Here is a 25,373-nt window from a genome sequence, read left to right as displayed (position 1 = left end):
TGAAAAATAAAGTGTTTTTTTTTTTCTGCTAGTGTTTCTCAGAATCCAGGAAAAACATGGAAAAAGTAATGTTTGAAAATGCTTATATACATTCAATTTTAGAGCTTTTTGTGTGAGCTATGTATGGAAAAAGCATAATGCAGAGAAATCAAAAGAGCAGAATGATGTTGACAAAAAAGAAAATTAAACAAAACCAGAATAACATTGTAAGGCCTTATCTCTAACTTCTTAGAAAACATATGAGTGGCAGCAGGGTGCATCAGGTACAAATTGATTCACATTAGATTGATCTGGGATGAAACTTAGGCTCTGACCTTCACTACCTGAGTGACCTTTGGCCACATCTCTCTGAATTTTCCTTTCTTCATCAGTAAAGCCATACCTTATTTTCAAGATTAAACATGATATTGCTATGAGCCCTCTATCATACACACCAGCACACAGAGGACACTCAAGTCCCTTAGCATAACCATTCCTTAGCACAACTACTCAAGGGCTATCAACTTGAATAAAGGCTTGCAATAACAAAGCAAAGTGAGCAAAGAACTAGAGGAGAACAATGATTCTAGATTGGCAGTGAGCATAGGCAATTAGTAAAATGGCTCTGTTTTTTGAATGAAAAAATAACGTAGTAACTAAAGGTGTGGGCTCTGGATGAAGACCTTTTGGATTGAAATCCCAACCTCACACCATTTAGTGATCCACAGATCTTGAGTGAGTTCATCACCAACTGCATGCCTTATGTGTCCTTCTTCATATAACATGATTGATAATGATACCTATTTCTTAGGATTGTTTTGAGGATTAAAGGCGATGATAAACATCAAATGATTAAATTGGCATATTGTATGTGTTTGATAAATGTTACCTTATATTATTACATCAATCCCAAAGTATGGAAGGTCATGGACAAAGGAGAATTTGAATAACAAGACTCAAAAGATGACATTTGTTTCAATCTACAGGTACTTGAACTGATCCAAAGCGATTAGTGCAAATGGAATCATAGGGGGTCAGAAACTCTGTATGGAACGTGGGCAGAAACGTTAACCCAATAAATATATTTGTATTTATAAAAGGCACCTGATATGTTTTCAATATATGAAATTATTTATTTATTTTAAAAATAGAGATGGGGTATTGCTGTATTGACCAGGCTGGTCTCAACTCCCGGCCTCAAGCAATCCTCCCATCTCAGCCTCCCAAAGTGCCAGGATTACAGCCATCGTACCCGGCCAAACAATTTAAATTAAAAATTAAAATAATGTTCTACTTAAATGGCTGATGAATATTGTATAGACTTGAAAGAGTCTGTGGTCTTAGAAAACTTCAAACTCCTCAGTAAGTTTTTAGGAGAAACAAAAAATTAGCAGTATGGGAGACAGTGAAGCCTTTTGCAGGTAAGAAAACAGAAACACAAAGGTTTTCTTGCTATAAAGCCTAGGGAAGGGTGAGCGCAAGGCTCTTCTTTCTAAGACACTGGTTAACTCATTTCTCTACTAATTCAGTCTTTCTATAAACCCCAAAGAGGCACCATAGCAACTTCAAGGGGCTGTGCCTGTACAACTCTAAATGCCTGGTACAAAGTGATTGGTCTGCTTAGAGCGTTCAAGGTGTTTGAGCTTGCCGGGCTGGGTTCACCAAGTACACCTACTAAATACTACTGTTTGATGTCCCATTGGAGTCTTAAAATCGCTATCTCCAAAATGAAGTTGGTCATCTTTTCCCATGAACAGCTGCTCCTTCACATTTCCCATCTCACTTCCATTATCTCCGTCAGACTCAAAACCTGAGGTATCAACATTTTCGTCACTCACTCTGTCTGGTTAGTTTCCCTATCTTCCTGTGAACTCCACATCTTTTGTATCTGTTTCTGTGTATCACCTGCCACCCCACCACCCTTATTTATGCCCATATTAACTCCCATATGCCTATATGCAAAAACTTTCTAAATGGATCCCATGACCCCAGTCTTTCACACTTTCAGTCACTTTTCTACACATGCCTAAAAATTTATCCAAAACCCAGCTCTGATCGTGTGGCTTTTTAAGCCTTCAACAAGTCTGGCTCCATGCTGCCTAGAGAGTAATGTTTTAGGTCTTCAAGACTCTGAAATATGGGCCAAATTTCCTTTACAAATTCATTTCCCATTGTTCTATTTTACAACACAGAATTCCTATTCACAACACTTGTATGCCGTATGCCATTCCAACTTCCAAAGAATGTCTGTATTTTGCTCCAAATTCTACTAAGTTTTACCTGCTCTTTAAGGTTCAGTTAAAAAATATTGCCTCCAGATTTTTTTTTTTTTTTTTTTGAGATGGACTTTCACTCTGTTGCCAGGCTGGAGTGCAGTGGCACCATCTCGGCTCACTGCAACCTCCGCCTCCCAGGTTCAAGTGATTCTCCTGCTTCAGCCTCCCGAGTAGCTGGGACTACAGGTGTGTGTCACCATGCCTAGCTAATTTTTGTATTTTTAGTAGAGATAGGGTTTCACCACGTTGGCCAGGGTGGTCTCAATCTGTTGACCTCATGATCCGCCCTCCTCAGCCTCTCAAAGTGCTGGGATTACAGGAGAGAGCCACCACGCCTGGCCTGCCTCCAGGTTTTAAAAACTCTATACACATCTATTAGGGAACTAACCATTTTCCAATTTGATAAAATATTTTTCTTCTTGATGTTTAATCCTACTTATGTTTTCATTCTCCAATATGTTGAAAGAATGGGTCATCAATAAATAGTAAGTATTGATTAAATTAACAGTAACGATTATAGTAATAACGGAGGAGAAATAATTTTGTTTTGTGTTGCTTTGTTTTTTCTGAATATTGAGTACCAAGGAGCCATAATATACCTTTGTTTGTTCCAATTCTGAAGATAAACTTTCCAAACTGCTAAAACTTAAGAAGCGTTCATGACTGGAACCTGTTTGAAAAAGGTATCTTACTACTGTTTCTTTGTTTGTTTCAAATCGCTCCCATTTTCTTAATGTGACCTAAATTTGAAAAAATAAACAACAATAGGGTTACAAATGTCACGAAATACTATCACATGTTCATTCGTTTGCAAAACTGTCAACTTTCAGTGAATTCTCATTTCAATTTTCACACAGTCACAATGAATAGAGATGATTCTAGCATCTTCTGTAAGAATTTCTTTTCTCTCTGTCAATGTTTTCATCTACAAAAAGAGAAGACACATGGACTCAGATGATTTCTGAGTTTTTTATAATTTGTAAAGTCTTAGAAATGTAAAGATATTACTTAAAATGTAGATAAGTAACCACAAAAAAAAAAAAAAGGCCTCTCAATCTGTCTCAAACAAGAAAGGAAGCACAGGAGAAGGTAGGGAGAGGGACGAGGAAATGAAGAGGGAGAATTGAGCACTTGGCAAAAACTCAAAAACATTTTTAAAGGTAATGTGTCAGCATCCCAATAAAGCATAAAGGTGGCATAAACGTGTGGCTGCATGGCTTCCTGGAAAAGTGAAATAGTATGATCAAATTTCTGGATTCAGACAAGTGTGGATGAAATCCTAGCTTTATTATTGATCAGTGCTGTGTGATACAGCAGCAAGTCCTCAAACTCTTTCTTCTTAAGCATCCACACTTGCAAAATGTGCTAATTCCAATATCCATCTCTAAGGCTGATGTGATGATTAAAAGATGATTCATGTACAGAATTTAACACAGGGCTGAAACATCAGAGGCAGTAACAAAGGTTCGCCTCGCTGTTATGAGGCACAACAGGAAGTGAACACTGCCCAGTCTCTGTTTAAACGGCCCCTGACTTCCGGCTCCTACCTGGATGCGGCGCTCCTGCCTCTCCCGGCTTCGCTCCAGGCCGTCCAGGGTGCTCTCCAGCTTCCGCAGCTCCTCGCGGCCTCGGTCAGGCAACCCTCCTTCTTCCTGCTGCGCCTGCGCGATCTGCTGCTGCACATCTCTCTTCTTTGCTGAGATCCGCTTTGTCTTTTGCTAGAAGCATTTATTCAACAGATGGATATAAATTGTGCTCTCTAAACAGCTAAGTAGGGACATCAACACCCACGCTTAACAGAAGTACAGAAAGGTGGGCCCGAAATTTATTTTACAGCTAAGATTAACAGTTGAAATGGTAGTCGGATGCTATATTAGTCAAAGATGAACATTGTTTATAAATATTGTATGTTTTTAATGGTAAACAGCATAAATAATTTGGCTTTAGTGTTTTGTGTGCAGATTTGGAGAACATTTAGCATTTTGTGCAATACTGCAGGAAGAGTCTGGCAAAACAATTCATTTGACGTGATTCTTCTTAAATAATTATTTTCTGCTTAAAAACATGAAGTCCCAACTCCAATTTAAAAAAAAAAATTTATTTTATTAAAAAGCAAATATTAAGAGATTTATGGCCAGGGGCAGTGTAGTGGCTCACATCTGTAATCCTAGCACTTTGGGAGGTCAAAGCTGGAGGATTGTTTGGGGCCAAAAGGTTGGAACAGTCTGGGCAACATAGCGAGACCCTGTTTCTACAAAAAAATTAAAACATTAGCCAAGTGTGGTGGTGCATGCCTGTGATACCAGTAACTTGGGAGGCTCAGGTGGGAGTGTCACTTGAACCCAGGAGTTCAAGGCTGCAGTGAACTATGATTGTGCCACAACACTCCAGTCTGTGTGGCAGAGTGAGATGCTGTCTCCAAAAATAAATGAATAAATATGTATTTCCTCAGTATATTCGGAAGGGTTAATTTGCTGAGATTTTGTGGGGGGGGAAATTGTCTTAAAGTAAACTTTTTATTGAAGTATAATCTTCAAATAGAATAGTACACAAATCTCAGATATGCAGCTTATAAATTTTCACAAAGTAAATGTACCCATATGAAAAGTACCTGGCCCAAGAAATATGAGAAGAGTTTTAAAATATTAACATAAATATCTATAATCTTAAATTTATTGAACCTAAAGTAAATGGAAACCCAAAAAACCATTTCACAATGATTGAGAACAATGTAACACCAAATATTAACTTTTTATACCTAGCCTTTTTATAATTATTAAGTAAATCTAGAAATCCTGAAGGCTGGGATTTTACACATACTTTTAATGCAACTTCCATTTTTATATATTACAGAATACATGCGTATATAATAATACACACAAACATATTATATAATTAGCTACCATTTTGCTACTGTGTATCAGGTTAGCTAGAATTTTTTCATTAAAATATTTTATTTGAATCAAATTTCCATTTATATTGCATTTAACAAGGTATATATTCCTTTTATGCAAACATTTTTTGATGTACACTACCAGACTATCAGAAATTAAGTTGATCAAAATAATTTCTTATTAATATATGTACCAGAATTTCTTTATTTCTAGCTCTAATCCTTTATAAGGGTGTACACTCCAGGAAGGTCTAGTACTTCAAGTAAGTCATCATTTCTCAAACTAAAGTATGTTCAACGTTGTAAGTTGAAGAGAAAGATTTTAACATAATGGCAAAAGAACAGTGATCTCAAATATGAAGCAACTGGTCCATCTATGCCTTTCCTCTCTGTTTTGAAAAGGAGAGTCTAGTAAGTTTTGTCTAGTTTTTCATAGCTAAATCAATTTTCTCTCCACAGTATTCCTTGAACTTTTTGATGTCATCAAGTCACTCAGTCTGGAAAATTTATGTTGCAGAATATCCTGAAATGTTTAATATTTAACAGAGAAGAAAAACCTAGAAGTGCCAAATTCTTTTAACCATTCAACTGGTTCCTTCCCATGCCCTCCTTACCCACTCCCTCAAGCCAGTGGTTATATTCTTTATCTCTCTGGTTCTTTCAGTAGCAAATCAACTTTACATAATCTCGTTGGAAGAAAGAGGCATTTTTACCTGGTGATGAAGAAGTAACTGCTGTGCTTCAAACAGATTTTCAGTATCCAAGATCTTCTCAGCTTGTTCCTGGACTTCTTTAGAGCCAGAAATTAATTCTTCAAGAGAATTTTTGACTATTTCTTTGTACTGTACACAGTCCCCAAAATTGCTTACCATCTTTTCAACCTGCATTTTCGTGAAAAAAAAAAAAAACACATAAATCATAAGCTACTTGTTGAAGTTTGTATAATTTTTTTGGTAAGGTATGACTGACAAATAAACATTGTATATGTTAAAGGTATACTACATGACTGAAATGATTCTCCAAATCAGGCTAATTAGCCTATCATCTCACATATTTCTCTCTCTCTCTTTTTTTTTTGTGAGAACACTTAAGGTCCACTCTCTTAGCAAGTTTCAAGTATACAATAGGTAATATTAACTACAGCCACCATCAGTATATTAGACCCCAGAAATTTTTCATCTTAGAACTTGATGTTTGTACCCTTTGATCAAAACCCCCCTGTTGAAGATCATGTAATCTTACATATTTTAGGAGTGTGCATAAAGTCTACCTCAATGACTTGAAATATAAACACAGATCTTTAATTTTTATTCTTTCTCATATTACTTAGGTTTATTCCATTATTATTAAATTTCATAATCATTTATGGGGATTGCAGGCTTTATTTGATATGGTGCTCTGTGGCGTATTAAAAACGCATTCAACCTGGTAATCAAGGAAGGATAACAAAACAGCATATATTATATATATATTGACTTCTAGGTCTGTTTAATTATAATTGCATGACTAAAACCTAATTATAAAAGTGCCTTACAAGAAAGTGAGTCCATATTATTTAAAGCAAATAGGAAAAGATTTGTAGAGTTGAAAAAGAGAATAAAAGAGTATTTGTTATAAATGTACTTTCAATATTTCTACATAAAAATAAATATAATTTACAATTTTGTAGTCATCTAATGGATTGTCTTCCTCATCATTTTCCTAAGTTTTGAACTTTCTTTTCTGTCTAATTTCTGCTTCCTCTATTTCCGTTTTACCAACATCCTTTGTTTTCGAAGCCTATCCTTTATCTTCACTAAGATCATCATTTTTACGTGTTATCACTTATTTACCACAGAAACCTTCCAGGTTCTTCTTTTCTTATCCTATCTTTTTTCTTTGACTCTCTTCTGATCTAAGTTTTTCCAAGGAGAGCAATCTGTTCTCCAAACAAGCAGCAATAAGAACGTATGAAAACCACAAACTCCCAATTTCAGTATAAATCGAGCAAATCTGTTGAAATAATGACTCTTCACTGTATCTTGTGCATCCACCCACAGTCTTTTTTTTTTCTTACACTGGACAGTTGCAAACACATTGCGTTCAACATTAATTTAAATACTAAATGAATTCTTATCAAAGAAAGGGGCTGAATGTGCCAAATCCATCTCTTCATACAAATCCATCTGTAAACAAAATGTGTTTTTCTCCATTCTTCTCTTTCTGCTTTCACTAAGTAAGTGACCAAGTAGCGGAAAGGGGTATTAATATAAATTATAAAGAAGTTTAAGGTAGATGAGTGTGTAAAAAATTAATGTCTGTGTGAACATTCATTAGAGATAGATTCTTGCTACAAGTCCTGGGGCAAAATCATGAGAGTACTTGGAAGATAAAGCAAATGGCCTTGGTAAATGTTAGGGAAACTACTAACTTCTAACTTTAAAGGCAGCCAACTTTTTTTTTTTTTTTTTTGGTGGGACAAAATATACTACAAGCTTGTCTGTGAATAACTAAAACTATTTCTTTGATCTTGGCTCAAAGATCACCCTTATATACACTAACTTTTTAGAATGTTGTTTTTACTTTTCCTGTCACCAAAGGAGGGAAGGAAAGAGCAAAAGAGGCAACTGCCAAATTTTCACTAAAGTTATGGTTGTGGCAACTGACTAAATTTGACCGTTGCTTTGAAAGAAGGATAATCAAAGGATTGAAATAGATTATGTTCCAAAATTTGATTACTCATAGAACTATTTTCAATTTGTCAAAAACTCACGGGGAAACTCTAATTTATATATAAAAATTCTCACATAAAACTAAACTCATAAGCAGTTCAGAGTATTTTTGCCTTATGTAAATTCAGCACTAGAGTCTCAAGCATATTGAAATGGATTAAAAACATGAGGTTAACGGATGAACTGTTAGATGAGAAATCTCCATGGAGAATTTCAGATTTTCAGAAACAGACCTTTATGGTCATTTTGTTGTCATCCATTAGGCCATTTTTCCATGCAAGTTTATACTTAAATGATTTCAAGAAATACTGGTAAATATCTATTCTACTTTACATTCTTATATTATCTTCCAAAGCACAAACTTAGATTTATACAAAAATCTGGTCAGTAAAACTATTTTTGCTGATGGTGGAAGTGGCCCTACTGGAAATGAAGTAGATGGATTTGTATATTTTAATCTATAAAGGAATATAGAAAAACATTAAAATGCATATCAAAACACTAGAAAGAGAATTTTACTGACCTGTTGATTAAATGCTGAATATTTTATTATTACTAGGGATCAGTTATTGAGCATTTACTGTGTTTCAGGAACTACACTATGTGCTTTACATACATTACTGCATTAATTCATGACGCTGCTTTTTAGAGTGAGTATTTTTAACCCTGTTTTATAAATAAGGAAATCAAGACCTAGATGTTAAGTAAATTGAAGGTTACCTAGGAGGTAGGGTATCACATTTAAACTCTAACCCTGGATTTCTTTGAGCCTAAGCCTTATTCTTAGTCTCCATGACATATCTTAAGCTGACCATAAAATAACAATGCTTTTCATAGGAGTAAAAAGTGTGGATTTGATAAGTTTTATATTTCAGTATAGGTCATGAAAGTGAACTAACATTTCCAATAATGGCACAGACCAGACATCAAACATCCTCTTCATCTTTCCCAACAAGCTTCATATAAAAAAGCGTAACAACTATTCTGTTTCAACTATGGTTTCTTTATAAAATTACTTGCTAAACTACCAGAAGAAAAGAACCTTCCAGATGCCTCACCCAGAACTGTCTGTTTAGAGTGTGAGTAAACGCTATACCTCTGACAGCAGCGTCACCAGAGCCTTGAAAGAGCTGGATAATTTTGCCAATTCATCTCCCTGCTTTTGGGCTTGGTTCTCAGAAGAAACTTCTGTCAAAACTTTCAGCCTGGATTTCAGCCAGCTGAGGGTCTCGCCCCTTTTGGTAACACCATTTCTGATCTCCTGAAATGAGAGAACACTTTTGATGAACACAGCGCAATTGTGAAATCATAACTTTCCAGCAATAGAGGACTCAGCCTAAGAAGGTTTGTAGGTGGAGCAGAATAGAGTCAGACATCATTCAGCAATACAGTGCCTGCTTATTTTACTTTGTGTACATATTTTTAACAAATGTCCACAAGTGCTTGAAAGAATACTGTTGTCTATACAAAAAAATCAGCTTCATAATTAGATTGGTTAGACACTTATAGATATGTCCTTGATGATAAAAAAGATGATTCTAAAAATACTGTAGAAAAACATGAGATGCCACAATTGGCAACTATAACATACATACACTTTGTTATCTCACTTCCTGTGAGCTGGAAAGAAGATGGTATTTTGTGAAAAAATAATGAAAGTTCTTTTTTTCAATCAGCTGATTTCTTTTATTGCACACTCTACTTGTTGAATATTGTTATGGATGCTCTAAAGATTTATTTTAACTTCATTAACTTATATTTTCTCCTTAATTTTTATTAGCTTTTAGAAGCCAATATCCCATATAGCAAGAAGTCTAAATGGGAGCACAGTTCTAGTTCAGGAAGGGAGGCTTTATTGACAAGAAAATGCTAGAAGGACTCCAGGGTTTCAGACCTCGCAGGGCTGCTGACTGAGGGAGAGGTGACTGGAGCAGCCTGTCCTCCCTACAGCAGCTCTGGGGTGGCTTGGGAGCAGGGGTCTCCAACCAGGACCACTCCAGGGCTTTGCCAGGGCAAATGCACACTGGACAGGAAACTGCTGGTTCCAGACCCCAGTGATGTCTTCACTCTAGGATGTGATTTTTTTGTGTGTACCATGAAAGTAACCAGTAGCAAATGTCGATATCCTTCCACATGCATACCATGACATTGAGCACCACTAGCATTGTATAATTTAATTGAAAAAGAAATGGGCTAGGGGCAATGGCTCACACCTGTAATCCCAGCACTTTGGGAGGCCTAGTGGGGCCGATCGCTTGAGCCCAGGAGTTTGAGACTAGCCTGAGCAATATGGCAAAACCTTACCTCTACAAAAACTACAAACATTAGTCAGGCATGGTGGCATGTGACTATAGTCCCAGCTACTCAAGAGGCTGAGGTGGGAGGATTGCTTAAGCTCAGGAGGTTGAGGCTGAAGTGAGCTATGAAGGTGCCACTGCACTCCAAACCTGGGTGACAGAGACTCTGTCTCAAAAAAAAAAAAAAAAAAAAAAAAAAAAAACCTCAAAGGACAGGAACAGAAAGGAAATGTATTGTCCTCAACAGCAACTATGTGGCAACTATGTGACTTGCAAGCATTAAAAATGTTGAAAGATGAAGACTTTTCACAATATTATGTGTCTAAGAGTGAGAGAGTGCCATTTACAGAATGCAAACTGTGTTTGAACCTGGGGCTTTGTGGCCCTGGTGGGGTTCCTCAGGCTGCACCCACACTCATAGAGGCTGAAATGAACCAATCCAGCTTAATGTCACATAGAAAGGATGCCCAGAGACCTTGCCCAGTTCCCTGATTTTTCTGTGACCTGCCTTTTGCATGGCTGAAAATGTATTGTATAAAAGCATACAGTGTTCTTGTTTTCCATGATGATTCTTAAATCTCCACTGGGTTATACGCCCATGCATGCAATTTTCCACTCAGGACTCCCCATTAGCTGAAGATGCATTTGTGGCACCACAGAGCATGACTAACTCTCAAAGCTGCCAAAGATTCAATAGGAAAAAACTCTACAATGCTCCACAGTAATATGAGGAGATTTATTTTAAAGACAATTTTTAAGAATTTTTTTTTTTTCCCCAGAAAGAACAAAGGAGACAACCGTTAAATTCTCGAACATTATTTTTCCACTATGGGAAATTTTCCTCTAGCAAATAATGACCTTGAACTTACTTCAACGGCACGTTTAACCTCTCTGTGGTTGGCAGTATCGATGGCCTCACCCTTGATCCCCTTTAATTGTGTCTCATTTGTAGATATCCAAGATGAGAACTCAGAGAATCTGAAATAACATTAGTACTTTCTTATTAAAGGGAGAACATACCAGAATGATTAGAATATGTTTTCTATTTTGAATTTATTCATGGAAATTTAACAATTAAGTGATTACCAAATTGATTAACACCTTTTCTGGAAACTGTTCTTTTAACATGAAGCTCATGTTGAAGGGCAGGGGTGACCACCTCTGTGCTCAGTTACTAGGGGCGGGGTAGTGGGGGAGTTCAGCTGAGGAAAAAGATGTGTTCTAGGGAATGAGTTCCTGGAAAGAAGGAAGGGACCACTTGAGGTCTGGCCTCGTGTGTCCCCACCAGGGTGAGACACAAACCTATAGAGTAAGAAGCCACCCTTTAGGGATATGAGGTTATATGGTTTGGCTGTGTTGCCACCCAAATCTCACCTTGAACTGTAGTTCCCATAATCCCCACATGTCATGAGAGGGACCTGGGGGGAGGTAATTGAATCATGGGGACAGTTACCCCCCTGCTGCTGTTCTCGATAGTGAGTGAGTGCTCACAAGATCTGATGGTTTCACAGGGGGCTTTTCTCCCTTTTGCTCTGCACTTCCCCTTCCTGCCATCATGTGAAGAAGGACATGTTTGCTTCCCCTTCTGGCATGATTGTAAGTTTCATGAGACCTCCCCAGCCATGCTGATCTGTGAGTCAATTAAACCTCTTTTCTTTATAAATTACCCAGTCTCAGGCATGTCTTCATTAGTAGTGTGAGAAAGGACTAATACATAAGGATATTGGGGAGAAAAGGATTGACCAACTTTGCCTCAAAGAGATAACATCTGGGTCACTTGGAAACAAAGTGCCTCACCCTGATTCTGACTAAAATCCATTCTTTATTAAATGAAGGATTTTTGTACAAGAATATGAGCAATAAATATGAAATATGTTATTTCTTGTTTTATCATGATCTCTGAACTAACAGAATGAAGTTTGACTACACCGCTCTCTGGAGACCATTCTGAGGCTACCTGTTAGTGTAGTCCTTCCACTTGTCTGGGTCTTCCATGAGCTTCCTGTAGGTGCTGTCAATGGCAGCTCGGAGCTCTTTGAGAGTCGCATGACAGGTTCCAGGTGTGTCCCTTACTGGATCCCGGACTGGGAGTTTCACACAGAGTTCCTCGATGAGCTGTAACCTTTTCTCACAGAGATGATGAGGACCTTTGTCACTGAAGAAAACCTAATGTGTAATAAATGTTTTTATAATTCCTGTGAGAAGCCACACAGTACTTTTATTTTTTTCACAGAAAAACCAAAGGAAGATTCCCACGCAGACTACCAAGGTAGGGTAATTAAGCTATTTTTTTCAGATCCAAATCAAAATATTAGTAACAACCTTTATGGAACAATGTGACTTGACATTGCTATCCACATTGTGGTGTGGGAGACGTACCCTGTGCTCTTTAATTATCTTTTCACTGCCTTCCTGGGGCATCAGCTTGGTCTCTCGATCCAGCTCAGTTCTGCATTCTTCTACAGAGGCTAAGAACCTATTCTTCTCCACGTCAATCTTCAGATGAAGCAAATGATAAGGGGCTTCTCCTTGAAGATCCTACATTCCATAGGAAGATTCAGAAAATTAGGATGATGTTCCTGATTATGTATATTCCCAATTGAAGTGGCAAAAAAAAAAAAAAAATCCGTAACATATTCCTTTTAGGGCCAGTGTGAATGAGTCACTACTTTCCACACCTGGTCTCTCTACTTTGTATTTTTCCAAGTACCAGGACCACAGCAAATCCTTTCAGCCTGCTGGGGGTTAGGTGTTTTCTTGCTGATTACTTGATTTAATTCGCACAGTAGCTCTGCAAGGTACCTTTTTTTTTGGGGGGGGGGCGGGGTGGTGAGATGGAGTCTCGCTCTGTCGACCAGGCTGGAGTACAGTGGTGAGATCTTGGCTCACTGCAACCTCTGCATCCTGGGTTCAAGCAATTCTCCTGTCTCAGCCTCCTGAGTAGCTGGGACTACAGACAGCACCACCACGCCCAGCCACTTTTTGTATATTTAGTTGAGACGGGGTTTCACCATTTTGGTCAGGCTGGTCTTGAACTCCTGACCGAGGTGATCCACCCACCTCAGCCTCCCAAAGTGCTGGGATTACAGGCATGAGCCACCAAGTCTGGCCAGTCCTGCAGAGTATTAATGTTCTTATTTTACAGATTACATCATTAAGTCTCAGGGGTAAGTACAAAAGCTAGGATTTTACCATAGATTTAAATCATACCCTCGCCCCTGTATGTGTCCCTTTTGATTTTGTCAATGACCTTGTGAGGTAGGGGGGGCAGATATTATACCTACTTCCAAAAGGAAAAACATGAGGAAAGCTTATTAGTGAAAAAAAGTTTTAAAAAGAAAAGAAAAAAAGAAAACTATAGCTCAGGCTGCTGACCACCTGGCATATCCTCTTTTCCTTAGATCATACCCTGAGAAACAAGCAAGCAAGCAAGCACTCAAACAATCCATAACATTTCATGTTCTTTTTAATTATAAACATAAGCTTCATCATTAACTTTAGTCCCATCATTAATTTTAACTAACTTCTATCCTATGGCATTTTAAAGGATTACCTTTGAAAGAGAATACTAAGACGACTGATGAGAAAAATGAGGTAGGCCTATGGAAAGTCCCACCTAGATTAAATCCTAGAGGGGTGTGTGTGTGTTTGTGTGTGTGTGTGTGTGTGTGTGCGCGTAATAAAATGCAATCTTCAGTTATAGTCTTTATTCTGTAACACATTTACAATATGATATGCTTCAAATATACCTAACAAAGTTTGGATTTCTTTAATAATCCTTTTTTTTAAATGAAAAACTTGAATTTTCAAATTTAGCAATTTAGCAAGTAAAAAGGATATTTCTTTAACTGTGTTTTTCTTGTGCAGAGGGATAATTATTTAGCTTATACTACTGAGATTTTTAAAATACACAAAGTGAGGCAACCTGATGCAGAGAGTTTCAGCTGCCTATCTTCTGAACTCCAAAACTCCTCCATATAACGCATGTGAAATATCACCTCAGGGTAGAACACACTCACCTACAGCTAGAGCTGTCTTCCTGTCTACCTCAAGGCAGACAGCCTTGCATGGGTCTCCACTGTGCTGCAGCTACTTCCAGAATCTGACATGCAGTCTGAAGTTGGCCTCCACAGGACAGACCCAGCTCATCTCCCATGGTTCTTCCACAGCCCATGACACACAAGTCAGATGGACGCCCATGGGCCCCCATGTCCTCCTGCACACTCTCCTGCTTTCTCTCTTCTGGGCTGCTGTGTCACCCCCTGCCTACTCCCATTTCTGCTTCTTCTTTAAAGTTCTGGCTCAAAACTAGTTACTTGATTCACTGTTTTCCAACTTCCAAGTGGATCCACCTCCCTCTTTCAAAGCTTTCATAAATATATGCACTTTTGGATTTGTCATATATTATACTTGTATTATTTGCAACTAATTATCTCCTTTACTGAACTTTTAAGCTCTTGGGAGAAAGAGGAGTATGCTTTGTTCATCATTGAATTCTTGACTACAAAATGTTTTCATTTATATTTTTTGATCACAGCTATCTCAACTAGATGGTATAAACCTTTGGGAGGAGAAACTATAAATACATGTTTTATGATTTCAGTAGGTATACCTAACAAGATTTATTCAGCAGAGAGAAGCTTACGAAATGTTGCTTGAATAAGTTAAACGTTCTTGTCACCCAGGATTTAAAAAAAAAAAAAAACCAGGAAACCAAAAAGAATGCTGGAGTAATAGGATAAAATTGATGCTGATAACAAATAGGAATAACACAATTCTATCATATATTATCAGGTTTTATTTAAGTCCAGTTTTTTGATTTTTTAAATGAGGGAAATAGTTACAGTGACTTTCCAGGAATTTCTAAATTTCTCTTACATTTGGACCTCAACACACTCAAGCTTCTCCCTTCATTGAGGATGCACGGCGTCTCCGTCCTGTCCTGACTCACCTTCCATTGTTTGTGGAGCTTTCGAACAGCTTCCTGAAGCCCCTGCTGCTCCTGCTCTGGAAGGATGTCGGTGAGTTCATCACAAGCTTTCAGGAACGCATTGAGCACCCTCTGATCCAGCTGACTGAAAAACTCCTGACATGGAGGGGGAAAGTGGGTAAGAGTGTTGGACAGACGAAAAGGCAGCATCAGGCATGATCAGCCTCTAAACAGCCTCTAAGCCAGCTGCTGCCCTCTTTGAGACTTCCAGGCACCCACTATTGCTTTTTAAGAATGAACTACGTGCACCTATAGTTATGAATCAGAAGCCATCATATCCAAAATTCTACTAGTTTTTTTTTATTTTTTAGAAAAATTCTTTGTGGTTTTCAAATTTGGTAGAATATTCCAAAAGGAATATCTCATCTTCCAAGGGGAGATGCCAAAACGTTGATTCTGCAGCGATAGAGCGTTGGTTCCCCTTTGGTGAAGTCAGAAGAACTGGACAGAAGCCAGGACTAAGCCTCATAATTCCACATTCCCCAACTGCAGTGCTTCAGGGCCTGATGCTTCATCATAAGCCACTGTCACATTCACACAAGTGCACAGAGAAGCACACATGTGCACACATAGGCACACATGCTACGCACCAAATTGTGTTCCTCTTCAGACTCATATGTTGAAGCCCTACCCCCCAAATGTGATGATATTTGGAGATAGGGACTTTGGAAGGTAATTAGGTTCAGATGAGGTCATGGGGGTGGGGTCCTCATGATGGGATTAGTGCCCTTATGACAAGGAGCACCAGAAAGCTTGCTAGCTCACTCTCTCTGCCATGTGAGGGTGCAGGGAAAAGGCAGCCATCTGCAAGCCAGGAAGATAGCCCTCCCCAGAACCCTACCATACTGGCACCTGATCGCAGACTTCCCTTCTCCAGAACTGTGAGAACGTAAGTTTCTGTTGTTTTAGCCACCCATCTATGATATTTCACTATGACTGCCAAGAAGATAAAGACAATATTACATATGACTAAGTCTCACACAGTCTTAGGAGAAGACATGCAGAATTATTTTGTAAAAATAGTGATTCAAAACAAAAAGTACCATACTGTAGAGGTGAATAAACTGAATGAGATGTTTTGTGTTTTGTGGTCACAGACATTAACCCTAAATCTAGTCTGCTGAATCACAAATACATTGCAAATATCATTTGAGAGTGTGGTTTATACAAATAGCCACTGAAATGTCAGAAAAGATAACTCAAATACACGTTCTCAGAGTGCTGGTTATTTCCATATACCATTCACAAACATTAAGACTAATGTTCTCAATATTGATACTGAGATGATAAACATGAAGATGGCTTTACAATACTGGGACAAGTTGTGTATCAGCCACCAGACTTCAAGTGACACAGTATCTATACTATGATATGGTGGATGTATAAAAATGAGCACAAAGGACTTAGCCAGTCACCTCGAGTTAAGAGAATCTTTAAAAGAATTGATTTAAAAGAATCTTTAGTTATAGAAGAATTTGTCAGCTAAATAATGAATTAGTAATTTGGAGAACTTGAATTATTCTATGACTACTATTCTGGGGGCTTAGGAATGGCCAATGACAAGTCAGCTCACTAACTGCTCTTGAATTTCTTTTTGCTCACCATATCTGTGGGTCTCATACCTAAAAAGTCTGTGCTTTCCTGACTCATCTGCCTGCTCGCCTTCTGTATCAGATCAGTGTGCCTTTTTTAAGGTTTTCATCCAAGGTTGTTTGTCCATGTATTCAGGTCAAGTGCCCCCCAAAGGGTGGACTCACAGTGTGTCTCCGCAGGAGCTCCTCCGGATCCCCCTTTTCCTCCAAGCCCTCCTGAGCAATCCGCAGCACCTTCTCCAACTCTGCTCGAGACTCCTCAAACTTCTTCATCAAGCGACTGTTGGTTTCCACATGCTTCTTCCAATCTCCAGTTTTCTTTACCATACTCTTGATGTGAAAAACAATCACAATGTGATGCTGCTTTCTCATTACTGAAAGGATCATTTTGTTAGAGGGTATTATTGATTTAAAAAGCACTTGGAAAAAAGACAGTTCATCATCATGGGAATAATGAACTCTTTTCAATATTAATTAATATTAGGTAAGAAAGTAGGACAATGATTGGCTTCCAAACACCAGCACATGAGGCGTTTTAGCAAGACTGAAAGCGCAAGTGATGGTTTCTTGTTTTCACTCTGCATTTTCCCTGGCTCACAACTCTAAAGCAGAGAGAGCAAATTACCTGAAAAGCAACATGAACATCTGCAATCTGTCTTTGTAGCCTCGTCTGATCAAAATGCTTTAACACGTTGCTCAAGGTCACAAACTTTTGAACACTTTGACTGCCTTTCTCAATAAGTGTCAAGGTTTTCTTACAGTTTTCTTGACAAGCTAACAGTTCCTATAAGGAAAGGAAACCCCACAACAATGTTATTTACAAGACAGAGTGAGAGAGAAAGAAACAGAGTGACCATTACAGATAATAAGAACAATATTATATAGCTTTTAGGCTTCTAATCAGCAATAAGTAAAACCAAAAGTACGGTGGAACATTTCAAAAGATCTCAATTTTAAATAATCACTGAAGTCAGCGCTTTCTTATATAGAGCATTTAAATGTTACAGAAAGTTTTTTTGAGATTTTTAAATCCCTCATGTACATTTTATTGTAGTTAAGAAAATGACAGAGCATCAAAATTATTTGTCTAAGTCTGCATTCCTCTAGAAAGGTGATAGGCCTATAGTTTATTGAGAGAACAATCATGAAATCAGTGAATACATACCAGGTTTTAATGTGACTAAACAAATTAAGCATCAATGCACATTCACTTTGCTGAAAGAGATGCATGATATATGTATTTTGTATATCCTAAATTTATAGTATTAAAGGTGTACAACCTATCAGTCTTATTAATGAAATGGTAGGGTTCAGATCCTAATAAAAAAAGGCAGCAGACCCATGCACTTGGGGAAGACTTCCAACTGTCCCACGTTTGCAGGACAAGATGCAATGGTGACTGACAGACACTTCCACCTCTGAGTTGTGGCCTGCAATTGTGATTTTTGGCAGTAGACAGCATGGAAGTCATCGAGCCCAGTACAAGGCAGAGAGTCATTTTTTGACTTGAATTATACCATTTGCATTTCAGTATCCTCAACTGCATTAAAAAAGTATATTTCAAACTGCTCATTTGGATGCCATTTTTGGATATCCAGATGCAAATATCAAGAGCACGGATTTTTTGTTTGTTTTGGGAAAAACAGAATAAAGACATACTTTTTCCTTTTGAAAACTTAGGAGATAAAAGGGTAATATAAGTTCAAAATGTACTATTAGATTTTATTATTAATAACGCTATGAATATTATTTGAATTATGGAAAGATTTTTTACTGACAACTTGCACAAATTTAGAAATGCAGGAGATGTCACCATGTCTAAAAATGAAAGATAATCTCTATCCAATACAATGAGAATGCAGTTTGGTGGTATAATCATTATCATTGTGGCTTCACTACAGACAATAATAATAATAATAGTGCTATCAGTCATATAGTGCCACTTATTATATGATAGTGACATTATGGTATATCTAATGTAATACCTGCAATAAGCTTTAAACTCAGGTATTGTAGCCTTCATCTTAAAGTGAGGAAATTAAAGTTAATCAAAGCTTCCTAATTTTCAATATTAGATCTAAGATCTGAATATCTGTCAGACTCATTTCAGACACTCTTGGCTCTTTCTACTAATGATGCCACCTTCCTCCCATGAATCTATTTCAATTAATGCAGTGGCAAACCTTTTGTACATTAGTTTCTCTCTCCTCTGATGGATAGGTTCATTTATAATAAACCAAATAACTCAATTAACTACAACACTCAGTAGGAGACTGCTATACATACAATATGTTTACTAAAAATAAGACGAAGAAAAATGATTATCACATCAAACACATTTCCAGAGTTTCAAGGTTGTTTATACTGTTGTATTCCAAGAGGCAAAGAAAAGATCTCATAAGACAGAGGTTATAGATACTGGGTGAAAATGGAAAGCAATTGTTTTTATTATATATATGTAAATATACATCTAAATTATCTATCTATTTGTTTTCAAAGTATCAAGAAATGAAAGCACATATACCTTTTTAAGTGAAATTAACCATTTTGTCAATCAGCGAGGCAGCACTTAATGCCTAAAGCTATATGTGGGAAGTAACAGTAAAGGATTCTCCAAAAGAAAGTCAACATCAGAATGAAAATATTATATCTGTAGATATGACACAAATATTTATATATTTTATATAAATATCATCTCTGTATGTGTACTATATAATTTATATGTATTTATCTTCTAGTTATCTAATGTAGAGACAGGATATTTATTTAATTTTCTTATAGTGTCCTTCTACTAGCGAAGCTAGGGATCATCTTTCATGAACAAATCCCATAAAAAGTTTAATATAAATAAATTCTCATTTGTATTTTTAAAAGGCTAGACTATATGTAGTCTATTGCTAGTAGACAGGCACTATAAGAAAATTAAATAGACACAAAGCAGAGAAATAATAGAAAGTCCTTTGACTGTGGGTACCCTTAATGTTTGACGTTAGAGAGCGGATTTGGCTCCATCTCTGGAACACATCCCTTATTTCCCAGAGACATTGTGAACTTTGCACTTTCCGTACTTGGGGCTCAGGATGCATGGCTTACGTGTGCACACAGCAGAGGTTTACAAATGCCTGCTGAGTATTGCCAGCCCACAATGTTGCTCCATTGATAGAAAGGGGAGCTGGATGCTCAAAACAAACCATGTTTCCTAATTTTGCTCAACTCAGTGAACTTACTGATTCAGATGAAGAGCCTGGTTTGCTCCTGAGTCCAGCTAGACCGTTCCCTGGAAACAGCTCACATAGTCCCTCCACTGACAGTGAATGGATTTTCATCTTTGGACAAGACATGTATTTTTGTTTTGAGTTAGTAATACTACTCTAGAAAAATGTTTCTTGTCCCAACTGAATTTCTATTCCTGAAAGCAACACCCTGGTCTTGTTACACATGTTTTAGAATAATTGTCTCCTGAAAGCGATTGTTCTCACCTGATGTTTTTGTTTAAAAAGAGCACTCGATTGTGCTTCACGCTCAAGAACTGTGATAATTTCATTGATTTTCCCAAGTGAGTCATAAAAGGACGTCATCTGCTTTTCTAATTCCTCCAACGGAATCAACAGCTGCTGAGACTCATAAAGGAGTGGGGAGTAACATTCTTTGACCTTTAAAAACATAAAGACAAAAATTCCATGAAAGACCATTAAGTGCCGCTAGCTCAGGGAACGTTCATAGCTCTGAGGAACATTTTCTTTAGTGACATGATCATTTGGTGCTTACAAATATTCAAAGACATTTCTTTAATGATATTTCCTCTATATTGTCAAATTTTGCTGTGAAAAATAATAGTGCTGTACCACTGAGACAAATAAATGGCTACCGAGTTTTCTCATGAAAATTCATCTAAATCGTCCATCTGGATAGCACTTTCTCATCTAAATGATTGTTTTTAGTGAGCCAGATGGCATCGAATTATACTTCATAAACCATGCAACTCATTTTCACTTTGGCCTTGAAATCTGACCTAAGAGAGTCACGAATTATTATGACATTATCTAGACCAACCTGTGTCTTCCAGCTTTGTTTTCAAGAGGTCGCCTACTTGAACACTTGACTGCTGATAAACTTAGAAACCTTTTGGCTCACTCTTCCAAGACAGGCCTGTGCTTTCCTGCCTCCCACCAGCTCCATGCTTTGCTGCTCCCTGCTTATCAACAGCCTACTCATCTGAAGCACTAAAGTCATACCAATTTACTCACGAAGCTTCCCATGCTAGGGGAGGGCTCTGTAGTCTGAATTGAGGCAGCCGTTACCTGTCACTTGCACTTGTCTTGTAAAATATGTTTTAGTGTATAGACCTGCATTGTCTTAATGATGAGGCCATTAGCTTCTGGAAATCAAGAGCTCCAGGAGGTGTCTACTCAGTCATCCTCTAAGAACTTCCCACCTCTTCTCTTACTTTCAGATAACCAGGGAAAGGAAATTAATCAGTATTTGTTAGTAAGCCATTCTTTGTTTTTCATATAGTATAAAGACAATAATGTTCTAACCAGATGAGGCATATTCCAAAAATAATCCTTGAAGGAAGGGGAGAGGGCAACGTTTTGCTCTACTGTTAAACACAGAATTACGTATGAAGAAATGTTTTTATGTTCTAGGATGTATTACCTGAAGTACACACTCATCAAAAGAAAGTGGCCATCCTGCTACTGCAACAAGACCCTGATATAACTACCTTGAACAAAACCAAGAGAGTCTACTAATATGTATACAAATCAGTGTGTTTTATTGATCTCTCCTGGGTACAAGAGAAAACCTGTCAAGATGCTGCATCTGAAACAGTAAAAAGGCAAATGATAATTTGCTTTCTCAGGGATTGCCCTGAACACCCAAGCATGGCTCAGCCTAAGACATGTAAGCTCAGCTAAGGCCCTAAAAGCTGCTGGGGAGTTATCAAATTGGAAATGTTGACTTCAAATTGTACTCATTGTTTAGCAGCTTTTACTAGTAGCCAATATTATCATTATTGTCCACGACCTTTAAATTATAAATAATTCTAACTTGAATGTTAAAATAAAATGAATAGAATATAAACATTCTCATGCATACCAGATTGACAGATAAAATTTTCTCTTTTTTATGGTCATGATTTTTCCTATTTTCGCTTTTTGAATGCATTCTTTTTCATTAATTTCCTACTACTGATGTCACAAAGGTCATTCTCTTCCTTTTTACCTTTCTTTCCTATTTAACAGGGTCTTCTACTTTGTTTCTACTTTGTTTTTCCATTCTTCATTTTAAAATGTTTCCATTCATTTATTATAATCACTTCTCTCTTTTACCAGAAATTAATTACCCAATCTAGGTGGACTTTGCAAACAATACCATCTTCCTAAAATTCAAATTTGGATAGATAACAAATCCCAATGGAACTTCCAAAGTTCCTAAGGAAAATCACTGAATAGAACAGAAAATGCTTATGACTAGTTCTTACATCCATCTAGTTCCCTGTACAGAAAAGATATAAATGTATATTTTCTTTTTTTTTTTGTGATAGAGTCTCTCTCTGTCACCTAGGCTGGAGTGAAATGGCGTGATCTGGGCTAACTGCAACCTTTGCCTCCCAGGTTCAAGTGATTCTCCTGCCTCAGCCTCCTGAGTAGCTGGGATTATAGGTGCATGCCACCACGCTCGGCTAATTTGTGTATTTTCAGTAGAGACATGGTTTCATCATGTTGGTCAGGCTGGTCTCAAACTTCTGACCTCGTGATCCGCTCGCCTCAGCCTCCCAAAATGCTGGGATTACAGGTGTGAGCCACCGCACCTGGCCGAAATGTATATATTCTAAGCCTAAGTGAGTTCCATGAGATGAGAAGGGCAGAATTTCCATGGCTTTGTTGCTATGCTTACAGAAAATTGCATAAATGAGTTTGGAGTGGAGATATATCAAACAAATCTTAATAAATTCTCATTTAAATTTATGATCCCCTCTTCCTCCTCCTTATCTCCTTTTTCTCTTTATCTCTCTTTCCCTCTCTTGGTTTTATCACATGTAACTGTTCCCCCAAAGTATCTAACTTTCTATTAAAATACAGCTATAATACTTCTAAATTAACAGAGGTAATACTTGGTATCAGCATCATAGTTTTATTTTTTTTTTAATTCATGACAAAGTTACTAAATCAAGAGTCCCAATTAGAAACAAAAGCATTGTTAACAAGTAAACACTTTGCCCATGGGGAGAAGGAGGTAGCAAGCAAGCTGAAGGCACTGTTGGTGCACACAGCCTATTGTGCATTAAATTATTTTCGCACCTTGGTTAGCTGCTCTTTGAGCTTTGACATTGTTGCAAACATTTCTTTTCCTTCTTCTTGGGGGCTTTCTTTGGTAATGAGGTGTGCTGTCTTTGTAATTATCTTGTATTGGGCATCCATCACAGGCACCCTCTGCTCAATATCCTGCATGAATCATTGAAACAGCCAGATTCACACATGACACATTTCCTCTTAGTTTCAGGATTCCACAGAAGGCAGAACAAAGATCAATACGCACTGTATAAAATCCAATACTTACACTAAACTTTCGACGATTCCAGTTTTTGCTTCCCTTCATTACTAATAAATATTGGTAATATTATATAGTCAATAAAACTTTCCTTTAAAAGTGACCAAAACATCAGGATGAGCTGAAATAATCTTTGTACTTTCCAAAACAAACCCCATGTTAATGTAGTATGGAAATATAAAATATAATGTAAATGTATGTTTAAAATGTGGGGCAATTCTGATTTTAAAAATTAGACTGGTTTTCTTTAAAAAAAAAAAAAAGTAACTCATTGCCATTATAAAAACGTATACATTAGAAATCTTAGGATAATGACAATTTAAATTACTTACAGTCTTCTCCCACAGGAAAAAACCAAAGCCAACATCTTATCTATACATCATTAAGTTTTTTTTCCTGTGTTTATACCCATTTTTAAATTTTTACAAAGACAAAAGAATGATACTGTTGTTCGCTTTTCTCATGTAACAATATGTTGCAAAATCTTACCATGTCATTAAAAATTCTTCCACTACTTCATTTTTGAGAGCTGCAGGCTATTCAAAATATGCAAATACCACAGTTCATGCAAAAAATCCTTTATTATGGAAAGTATTTAGGTGGAGGTGCTATCTATAGATGTCTCCTGTTTTTTCCTAGTACTTTATAATTTGGTTGTAGAAAAAAAATCTCCAAACTGAAAAACAATTTGAAGTTACTTTACATGATCAAGACATGTCTTTTTTACGTTCAATACATTTTTTCTGACAGATACAAATTGGGACATACAGACATGTCAAAATGATGCTCAGGAGACACAGAAACAGCTTTTGCAATGATCTGAATAAACTTGTTGATCTTTCTTCTCACCATAGAGTAGGTTTTTCATTTTGATTCAGAAACCCCTCACCTCCAAGTCTTGAATTAATAACTTGACATTCATAAAAGAGACTTCTAAGGGTTCACAAAGTTTCTTATGGGCTTCCGTTGCAAAAGCAGACAGGGTAACAACACAGTCTGTGTATTCCTTCTTCATTCTGTCCATCTCATCAGCTTGAGCATACTGTTAAGGAAAGGGAGGCGGGAACATCGTGAAAGCCATTCAGCTGCGACCACTGGAACCACAACTTTCACTTTCACATATTTTCTGGAATTGTTATCTGGTAAGAAAGACTCTAATCCTTGATTCTCATTTTAGATAAATTTGAAGTAAGTCCAATTAGTTTTAAAGAAAAAAAGAAACTAGCAAAAAAATGAAGAAATATGATTTGAAACAAGAATCATTCCATATGGCCGGGCGCGGTGGCTCAAGCCTGTAATCCCAGCACTTTGGGAGGCCGAGACGGGCGGATCACGAGGTCAGGAGATCGAGACCATCCTGGCTAACACGGTGAAACCCCGTCTCTACTAAAAAATACAAAAAACTAGCCGGGCGAGGTGGCGGGCGCCTATAGTCCCAGCTACTCGGGAGTCTGAGGCAGGAGAATAGCGTGAACCTGGGAGGTGGAGCTTGCAGTGAGCTGAGATCCGGCCACTGCACTCCAGCCTGGGCGACAGAGCGAGACTCCGCCTCAAAAAAAAAAAAAAAAAAAAAAAAAAAAAAGAATCCTTAATCAAACTAATGCATTTCTGTAATGTTCCTCCATTATACATGGAAAAGAATGAATAATCAACCATAAAACACACTGGTTTTAAACATATCTATGCTTTGCCTTAACAAACCCGTGCTCTAAAAATAGAATTCTCTCTAAACAGACTACTTATCACATTTGTAACACATACACGTTTGAGGTGTATATAGATTTGAAAGACATACTTGCTTGACTTCCATAAACAACTCCCTCCACCGCCCATTTAGCAACAGTAATTGCTGCTTCAGGTCACGGGAAACCATCTCATCACAGGTTTCAATTAGAAAATTGCCAGCATCATTCATGGCAGTATGCTGCTGAATCCAATGAGGTAAATTTCGAAAAAAATCCTAAACAATAAAGAATGCACAATATCGTAAACCATAAACCAAATATCAATGACTGATATGAAAGTGACTAAAGTAGGAAAAATATTTTTGTTTTAATGTTCATGTGAATTTTAAGAAAAATCA

General features: G+C 37.4%; 1 protein-coding gene across 18 annotated transcripts in view; it reads right to left on the bottom strand.

The window, feature by feature from the left end:
- The window catches only part of SYNE1 (spectrin repeat containing nuclear envelope protein 1), a 530,910-nt gene that overhangs the window by 324,013 nt on the left and 181,524 nt on the right, over positions 1–25,373 (bottom strand). For all 18 annotated transcript variants that reach the window (XM_050786838.1, XM_050786854.1, XM_050786847.1 and 15 more), the window contains 14 exons: positions 25,086–25,250; positions 24,180–24,332; positions 23,041–23,184; positions 20,218–20,391; positions 17,364–17,522; positions 16,904–17,068; positions 15,108–15,242; positions 12,536–12,694; positions 12,114–12,322; positions 11,026–11,134; positions 8,956–9,120; positions 5,862–6,029; positions 3,803–3,973; positions 2,855–2,995 (listed from right to left, as the gene is read on the bottom strand). In XM_050786838.1, coding sequence (XP_050642795.1) covers positions 2,855–2,995; positions 3,803–3,973; positions 5,862–6,029; positions 8,956–9,120; positions 11,026–11,134; positions 12,114–12,322; positions 12,536–12,694; positions 15,108–15,242; positions 16,904–17,068; positions 17,364–17,522; positions 20,218–20,391; positions 23,041–23,184; positions 24,180–24,332; positions 25,086–25,250 — 2,217 coding nt within the window. The remainder of the gene's footprint in view (positions 1–2,854; positions 2,996–3,802; positions 3,974–5,861; positions 6,030–8,955; positions 9,121–11,025; positions 11,135–12,113; positions 12,323–12,535; positions 12,695–15,107; positions 15,243–16,903; positions 17,069–17,363; positions 17,523–20,217; positions 20,392–23,040; positions 23,185–24,179; positions 24,333–25,085; positions 25,251–25,373) is intronic.

The sequence above is a fragment of the Macaca thibetana genome, chromosome 4, assembly GCF_024542745.1.
Source record: "Macaca thibetana thibetana isolate TM-01 chromosome 4, ASM2454274v1, whole genome shotgun sequence".
Classification (NCBI taxonomy): Eukaryota; Metazoa; Chordata; class Mammalia; order Primates; family Cercopithecidae; genus Macaca; species Macaca thibetana.
This window is presented reverse-complemented; position numbering and strand designations above follow the sequence as displayed.